This window comes from Eublepharis macularius, chromosome 4, assembly GCF_028583425.1.
Source record: "Eublepharis macularius isolate TG4126 chromosome 4, MPM_Emac_v1.0, whole genome shotgun sequence".
Taxonomy (NCBI): Eukaryota; Metazoa; Chordata; class Lepidosauria; order Squamata; family Eublepharidae; genus Eublepharis; species Eublepharis macularius.
In genome coordinates this window covers 151631002-151640544 of record NC_072793.1, presented here as the reverse complement: position 1 = coordinate 151640544, position 9543 = coordinate 151631002, and the positions used below count along the sequence as shown (strand labels likewise).

Genomic DNA, 9543 nt, shown 5'->3' with positions numbered 1-9543 from the left:
CGGGGGACCTGCGGAGCTCTCCTCCTGGATTCCTGTTTCAATTGGTCGCTTCGCTTTTACACGACGATAGGGGAGGGAGCAGGGGAGTAGGAAGCGGCGGTCTGCACTTATGTGGAGCAGAGAGTCCAAGGGCGGGGTCTCTTTGGGCCCGTCAGTTACGCTTCGGGCAAGTAATTGGATTGCCTGTGTCGGGGCTGCAAAGCGAGGCGCGTTTTGGGTGGGATCTTTTTGGCTGTACTTTCTGTTTACAAGTTGTTGGGATGTTTTCTGGGGAAGAAAGTAAAACCACGATCCACTCAGATCCTCACGGATCCTGTAGTTTTTTAAACAGGACACCACAAATGAAACATCAAATGACATATCACAGCCAGGTGCACAGACTGAAACATAAAAAACACAGATCCAAAAAAATGTGGCACAGATCCTCATGAATTCATATGACATTTACTTTGAAACAAAATAACCCTGCCATATTGTGGATCATGTCTTACTGTATAGGCAGCTCCAAAACAAACATGTATCCCCTGCTTCATGGTGCTGCCATGCCATAAAAATGTTGTTCAAAAGCATAGATCCTCACAGATACTCTAGATTTTTACCTGAGATCTCGCCAAACTGACTGTACACTCCCATATTGTGTCCCTAGCCACAGACTGAACCAGAAAAATCTCCCACCTGCCACTTGGTGGTGCCGTCGCAGCGCAAAAATGTAAATCTGGAGCACAGGTCCTCATGAATTCATACGATTTTTACTTTGAAACAAAATAAAAACACCATCATATTGTAAATCATGTCTTACTCTAGAGGCAGCACCCAAACAATCCCGCATTCTTCATGGCACTGCCACCCCATGAAACCGTGGTTGGAAAGCGTGGAACCTCATGGATCCTCTAGATTTATACATCAGGTCATCCAAAATTCAACATACACTCCCAAATAAAGTCCATTGTCACAAACTGCACCCCAAAAATCATGCACCTTCTGCTTCGTGGCACTGCCATGGTGCAAAAACATGCTTCAAAAGCATGGATCCTAATGGATCCTCTGGATTTTTACATGGGGTCATTCGAAAAGTCACATACAGTCCCACATCATGTCCCTTGCCACATGTTGCAACCAAAACATTATGCACCCATTGCTTTGTGGCACTGCCACGGCACAAAAACAGGGTTCAAAAGCAAGGATCTTCATAGTTCCTCCAGATTTTCTAAGGGGTCACACCAGACTCACATACAGTCTCATATCATGTCCATTGCGAAAGATTGCCCCTGAAAAACCATGCACCCACCACTTCGTGGCACTGTAATGGCACAAAAACATGCTTCATAAGCACGGATCCTCATGGATCCTCTTGATTTTTACATGGGGTCACCCAAAACTCACCATACAGTCCCATATCATGTCCATTGCCACAGATTGTACCCAAAAAACCATGCACCCACACCGCTTCGTGGCACCACTACAATGCAAAAATGTGGTTTGAAAGCATGGATCCTCTAGACTTTTACTTGAGGTTACCCAAATTTACCATGCAATCCCATCTCATATCCATAGCAGCAGACTGAAGCACAAAAATCATGAACCCATTGTTTGTGGCGTTATAACTCTGCGAAGCCCCTTCTTACTGCGCTTGCCAATGCTCCTGGAGATGGCCACGAATTATACCTGATAGTCAAATGACAGGTGTGAACTTTAGTTAATTTTTTCCTGTGCTGTTGTCTACCAGCAGACCATGGGAGCAGGGAATATCTCACTCTGTGGATGAAAGTCCTTGGAAACATTTGTCTGGATCCATGCCAAAGTCTAGAAAATTTAGAAAGCTGTTAAGCTTCATTTAAGTTCAAAATATACTTTCTTTACTTCTCTTTGATGCAGAGATTAAGGTAATCCTTCTTAATTGAGTTTTAGGGAAGCACCTCCAGCTGTCCCTTGGATTAATACATTCTCTTCCTTTCCCTTACCCTCAAACTGGCACAAAAATCGCAAAGCTCCCCAAAATAAGAGGATCTCATGATGTCCCCAGTTTTCCAGACAATAATGTCTGTATCAGAGTCAACACATGCTGAGTCTTCACATTTTTTGCACGTAACTCTCCAGCTATTCTGGAGGTACGCTGTGCGCTTCAGCTGTGGTTTTACAGCACTCCAGTGTGGCAAAATGATTCATATGGAGCTTTAGTCTGTGAATCACAGTGAATACTTCTGTTTCCACCTCTGGATCCAGCAGGAAAAGATGTTGAAGAAACAGTTAACACGTATGAAAGCTGCTGTGGTACTGGTGACTACGGTGGTCTCTCCCTCAAGCCTTGTTCTGTCAGAAACTCACTAGGTTGCCTGTCAAAACCATCTGATCATACCAGCCTGCCTTACAGGGCTGTTGTGAGGACTGCAACAAGGAAATATGTCAGCGGTATGTAAATGCTAAGTATTGTTATTAACATAATTCCATCCCTCTACTCATCTTCTGGTCAAGTTACAAACAATAAATAATAATAATAATTAGAGTCCTGCTGGCTCTGTAATAAGTAACTTGAAAAATGAAGGTTCATTGTTGATAGCTGGGAAGAAAAGTAGGTCCTGAAGTTTAAACGTCTGAAAGCTGCTGTCCCAAGGAATGTACCTTGTCCTCTCTTTGGAAACAGAAGAGACACCAAGGGTAAAGGTAGTGGGGCGGTAACGCTGCCAAATTATGATGATGATGATGATGATGATGATGATGATGATGATGATGATGATGATGATGATGATGATGATGATGATGAAACCAGGCAGGATTGAACAAGGGATGAGCAATTTGTAATTAGTGGAGACCATATAATGCAAATCTCAATATTTTAAGTGGATCTTCAGTCATTAAGAATTTCAGCTGCAGGGGAACCTGTAAATGAGGGAAGATCAAAGGATCTCCCCCTTTCGCAAAATATGAATATTGTACAAATGAGTCAAATTAATATTTTGACTTGTTTCCTACTTCCCAGAAATTCTGTAGAGACCAAGGATGTTAGTTTATTGTGCTTGTTCTTTTGAAAGAAACCCATCAATGTTCTTTTAAGTTTCTGTGTGTCCACTTAATGACCTGAAAAACCTACATGGAACTGGACGGCCTGTTCTTCCCAGGGGCTCTGCAAGCAGCCCTAAGGCTGTCCTAGACGTATTTCTGCAGTGACTTAGGAGAATATGGACGGCTAGCGCCTTGAGCCAGCCCTAATAAAAATGCTGGGGTGTATCCAGCCACTCCACTCAGCAAACATTGAGGCCTTCCTCCAGGCTAAGGAGCCTTCCTTCAGTGTCGGTGGCTGTTCCTCCAATGAGGACTTTGGGCTAGTGGAAGTTTTCAAACTTTGCTGGACGAAGTGTCTGGATGTGCCTTTCGTTTTTGGATTTTCCTTTGGACCCACACAATTACTGGCAATCTCCCGAGTGCATCTGTTTCCTTGGGTTTGTCATTGTTCCACCAATGAGGGCCTGGTCCCCATGGGAAAAGGCATGGCACACACCCCCCTCCTGTTTCCCTAGCTGCAAGCCTTTTCCCTTTCTCTCTATGCAAGCCAACGGACTGCATACACACTGAATTATATAAAGGAAAGTGTCTGTAATCAAAGAAACTGTCAGGCCCACGGAGCTGAGGTTGGAAAGCCCCCATCAACATTTTCACTCCTACTTCTTTTATAATCTTCTCGGTCACGCCTGCTGCTCTTGTGCCCCTCTTTCCCTCCCAACCGCCTTCATGCTTCAGTGGCTGTATCAAAAGTCTCCAGTGGCTAATATGTGACTAGGAAGAGCACATTTGAAAAATCATGCTCTAGGATCTAGAATAGGGATAGTGTTAGGGAAAAAGTGAATGAAGCGTTGGGGGGGGGGGAATGTAGTGTTGTCCTGTGAAGATGTTGCGGTGCAGGCAAACCAAGGGGAATATACTTGACCTGGGTGTAAGCCGAGCCCTCGTGGCACCGGAGGCATCTCATGGATTTGCCTTGGATTCGGCTGGTGGCTGTACAGGTCTGGGGGAAATTATGGGCATAAACCATGCCTGTTGCCTTCTCCCACATCACTGGCCCCAACAGTGTGGCTGATAGTGCTTTGGTTACTTGGGCAAAATGGGTGCTACGCCGGGCTTTTTTTCTGGGAAAAGAGGTGGTGGAACTCAGTGGGTTGCCCTCGGAGAAAATGGTCACATGGCTGGTGACCCCGCCTCCTGGTCTCCAGACAGAGGGGGGTTTAGATTGCCCTCCGCACTGCTGAGTGGCACAGAGGGCAATCTCAACTCCCCTCTGTCTGGAGATCAGGGGGCGGGGCCACCAGCCATATGACCATTTTCAAGAGGTTCCGGAACTCCGTTCCACCACGTTCCAGCTGAAAAAAAGCCCTGGTGCTAAGTATTTCCTTATTCCCTTTGAGATAGATCCCAGATACAGTTGCCAGGCTGCAGCCAGCAAACCCGGAGAGCAATTAGGGTGTGAGAACTGGCCATGGGTCATTCTAGGATTAGCAAAAATTCCATGATAAAACCATACAGTTTTTGCAAATCCTAGAATATCCATTATGTCACTTTCAATTTTTACCAGAAGTGATTGTCAGTACACTTGCGTGATGCCAGTGCATGCACCCATTTCCTCCTGCCAGTGCTTCAGGCAGCAGCGGGCAACAAAGGTGGTTGCTGGGAGGTCTCCCATTATAGCAAGAGTCCTCGACAGCAACCATGTTTGTTGCCACTATAGCAGGAGACCTGGCAACTCTGATGATAGGAGAAGCACCCTCAACCTAGTCCATAGCATGCAGCCATCAATAAGACACAGAGGTCACTTGAACCCAAGAAGGCAGAAATAGCCTTCTTGGTAAGTTCACAGCCTAGGGCACCCTACACCTAGGAGAGAAGAGTGGAGCAGAGGCACAACTCTAAGGAGGACAGCATCCCAGTTACAGAAGGGAAGAGCCATCGGGGCTAACAAAAATGAGGGAGCAGCAGCCAGGAGGAAGGCCAGCTATTAGTAGCTCCCTATGGAACAAAGCTTGTCTCTGGGCTTCCTCAGGAACAGGGGCAGGGAAGTAAGAATGCAGAGCGACCAGGGGGAGAGAGATGAAAGGCCCCAGCTGAAGGATGTGGGGTGGGGGGCAGCTAGATGTCAGATGGGGTGGAGCAGTCAGGCTTGGAGCCTTTGCAAGCTGGAGTACCTGCAGAAACGGTACCGTTACAAGCATGAGAGCTCAAGGAGCTGGGAGGACCAAGCAGCCCCAGCACCTAGGTGTGAATAGCTGGAGGTGAAGAGAGGTGAACTGGCCTGGCTATAAGGTGGCAATTAACCACTGGAACTGGCATTGCAAAGCAGCTGAGCAATTAAAGTGCAACTGTTACATTTCTGGTGTGTTGACTTGCCTATGGTATTGTGGAAGAAGACGCACCTCTGAGGAATGAGGCCTCTGGACCTGGGGGCTTCATAATAAGTCTGAACACAGCACTGAAAGATCAGCCTTTCTTCAAACTTGTTAATTTTTTTAAAAAATGTGAAATCAGTTTATTTGGCTGCTTCTTTTGCTCATGGGGTATCTTCCATTCTAGCAAAATATCCAATTGCTCATTGATTCACTAATAGCACCCCCTCCACACCCCACAAAAAGCAACAGTGACAATGATTTAATTTATCCATATTCTGCCTTTCTCACAGAGTCAGTTTAATTTTATATGAGCGTTTGAGATTACATGCAGCCAATACATGGTCAGTATCACTATATATATCATACATACTGCGTGTAAATACATCACTCACATATTGTGTAAGAAATGAGTTTTTGCGGGTAATGAATATTTTCTAGGGAAAGTAATAAACACTCTAGGTACACAATTTGTGGAACCTTTTATACAGGCTGAACACCATCAGGGTCATATCAGTATATGAAATTATCAGAAGTTGTTGCACTTCTTGGGAGGAATGATTGTTGAGTTTCCTGGACCAGTTCGGGTAATCTAGAGTGCAATTTGGGAAGCTGCACTCTTGAACAAATCACAGTTTTGTATGTGCTGAGCACGAGTCTGGCTTTTTGCCATGCTTGCAATCTCCCTCCCTCTCAAGAAGCACAAAGAGACTGAAGATTGAAAGTCTTCAACTAATTCATTAGTTGTGTGCTACCCAAATGCAAGTGCCTTCACCAAGAGAAGTTTGCTTCCATAGTTGGAATTCTCACCATAGTTTAATCTGGATTAAGAAATCTCAGTTATTGGGAAAGTCAGTAACTTCAGCAAGTGAAGGCATCTACATGGGTACACCATAATTCATTTTCAGTCTCAGTGCAGTGTGCCAAGGGAGGAGAAAATAAGCGCAGAAAGTAAGCATGTAAGTTCAGCCATGAACCAGAGACATGCCTATCACCTTCTTAGTGACTCCTGAATTGAGTTTACATGTAAACACCTTCAGGTTTATATTCTCTTGTTACTATATAGATTAGTAGCCCACCAAAGTGATTTCTGCCTGTGTGAAAGACTGACTTGAAAGACCTTTTATGGGTCCTCTTACTACTAGAAACCCCCTCCCCCATCTTTCCCTCTACTCCACAGAGACAAAGGATTCATTAGTTGTGATCACTGTATCACTGTGCTGATAAAAGATGTAGGAGAACAACCATCTAAGAACTGGAAGGAGACTATTAAAAACTGTGTGTAGACACATAGACAGCTTTAAAACTGAACATATGGAGTCTCTTTATACTGAACAAACACATTAGTTCATTTAGCACAGTGTTGTGTAGTTCTGGCATGGAAGGACTGAACATGTAGCCTACATAGCTGGTAGTAAGAGATAATGGTCTTTCCTTGAAGGGAGCTCTGCCTGGCAGCGTAGCTGCTTTGTAAGCAAAAAATATTTCCTCTGTCCCAAGGCAAGCTCTTAAATCATGGCTGTGAAGGGTTTTTTTGGATGACTTGAAGACGAAAGATGGAGGATACTTATTAGCTAGAACCTGTTTATACGAATCTTCCCTCCTCTACCTGGAGCAGCTTTGTAACTTTTAAAACAAGTTGATTTTTATGTTTAAGGATGAGAGATGAACATCTAAATTAACATGCAACACATTAAAAGTTAAACAAATGGTAGGCAGCCCACCTGAAGCGTAACAGGAATGGGCAAGTCTGACTGCTGAAGCCATCTTTTATTTGCAGATCTGTAAATCTGTACCAGAAACAGGCTATAATGTGATGCCGGAGGGAGAAAATCTAAACAGCATCCCTGTGGTGGATGAAAGTATAACAGTGATGACTGAACTGCAAGATTCAAGCCTGGTGGCGCATTAAAGGCCAACAAGATTTTCTGAGGCAAAGCTTTTGAGAGTCAACGTTTCCTTCGTCAGGAGATGACTGACTTTACCCCAAGATGCACCTCCTTCTCATTCATGGAAGGACTAGCCCTGCTCCTCAACTTGTGAAGCCAGGAAGCAACCAGGCTCGCAACATAAGCAAAGAGCTTGCTGGGCCTTGTCTTTTTGTCTTTGACACAGGAGTCAGCGGTGCAATGAGTGGAAGACACATGAGTGATCATTCCTGACTTAAAAAAAAAAATCTGTGTTTTTTCTTCTACAGTGAAAATGGCCACTAAGAATGCAGTCTTAAACCCAGTTGTTCTAGTCTAAACCCACTGATTTCAATAGAGTTTGAATAGGATTGCAACTCTAACCCACCTCCTAATCCTGCTAATTCCTCATGTTTTACTGCTTTTGACATCATGATGGGCCTGATCTGGCACCAATATTGTTAACTGGATTTCAGATATGGGAATGACTGCCAGGAACACCCCCTTGTCATCTAAAATTCTGCAATAGCCCTCAGATGTATTTATTTTAAAAATAATATAACTAGTCATTTTGGTTACTTGAAAAAAACGTGCAAGATTTGTTAAAGGCATCAGAGAGCTGGATGGGGCTGTTGGTGGCCAGACGGCAAGACTTCTATGCCGCTAGAACTGTGCCGCATCCGTCTCTCATTAGGGTTGCCAACCTCCAGGTGGGGCCTAGCATTTTCCCTGATTTGCAACTGATCTCTAGACAACAGAAATCAGTTCTCTTGGAGAAAATGGCAGCTTTGGAAGGGCAGATTCTATGGTATACCATAGATTCTAGGTGAAATCCCTCCACAGACACCACTTTCAAATATCTAGTAATTTCCCAAGCCAGAGTTGGCAAGCCTAACTCTTACGATTCTGCCTTTTTGTCTCTTTGCCTCTCTCTGCACCATCTCCCAGTTTCCACTTATCAGCCTTGATCTTGCCACAGCACAAAAATAACTTGTTTCCAGTAAAGCTCTTACAGTTCCCTTTGGAAGACAGTCACTCTGTCTTCTCCCCTCATCTCACAGTCCAGAGGTTGAAAAATATAGGGGCAACTGGAAGTCACCCACCTCTATGGTACAATCCAGCACACTCTTTTCATTTGGAGTTGATCAGCTCTAAGGGACGTTGTAAAGGTTCATATTATGCCTGAAGCCACCAAAGAACCACCCCATCCCAGAAATGATGCTAAACACAAAGTATTTCCTCCACATCTCCTAAACAACAGGATGCTATTTCCTGTACTGTGGCTTTGTCGTTTAGATACAAATGCACCATAAATCAAGCAATTATAGAGGCATGTGCTCTAGGATTTATCTAGCACATTCCCAGCTGGCAAGATGTTCCATTTTCGCTGCTTGTCTGGTATACAGCAAGCTACTCTAAGGGAAAGATTAGCCTACCAGTGTTCTAGATATCACTACAAGCAGCAGAAATTCTTGGCCTACTTAGCTTTTTGAGATCCTTACATATAATGAGGTCCACAGCTCTTTCTGTAGCATCTCCCTCTCCACAATGTCTCTACTATGAGCTCAAGCTATATCTGGAGGGGTTAGACGAAGATTTATAAGGAATGGACAGGACTTTAACATGGCCCAAATACATGAGAGGAAATGTATATACTGGTAATTACAATTCCCAACTGTATTTTCATTTTCTTGTTTCGTCTCCATAGTCTTGCTGTTTACCCTTTTGTGATTATGAAAAAGGCCATGTGGAGGGATTTCTACTGTAACAAGCATTAACAACAGTAAGTAACCCCAAAGACATAACTGTGAATGTCCACCATATACAGACATGTCAGTGTTTAAACAATCAAACAAACAGAAGATCCTCCTCTGTTTTGGTCTCAGCTGATGCTATGCAACCTTCTCTGCTCCAGTTAGCGTTGATGTCCTCCTCAAGTTTTCTTTGACCTTAACAAACTCTGGTGCATTTTCTTCTTCCTTCTCTTGTTCCCTTTCCATCTGAAATAAAGGAATGCAGGTTTTGTGCTGTTATTTTCAAAGAACAGCAGCAACATTAGTAATAAATCATTTGCTTCAGAGATCTGTACTGCTGGAATAATCGTGTAGCTCAACTCCTTTCCCCCAGTCCAATCCAGGTAGGACTTTACACCTTAAAGAAGAGATGATCAGTCGGTGACTTGTGATCTGGATTTGGCACACAAAGTAATGTGATGTACTCCTTAGATAACACTTTTATTAATTAAATTGGCAATAAGTACGCCTCAT

At 43.9% G+C, this 9543-nt stretch overlaps 1 protein-coding gene across 1 annotated transcript in view; it reads right to left on the bottom strand.

The window, feature by feature from the left end:
• Window positions 1-5630: 5630 nt before the first annotated feature.
• The window catches only part of FAM107A (family with sequence similarity 107 member A), a 47282-nt gene continuing 43369 nt past the window's right edge, over window positions 5631-9543 (bottom strand). The window contains exon 4 of the mRNA XM_054978289.1: window positions 5631-9276. Within this exon, the coding sequence (XP_054834264.1) occupies window positions 9169-9276 (108 nt within the window). The 3' untranslated portion in view covers window positions 5631-9168. The remainder of the gene's footprint in view (window positions 9277-9543) is intronic.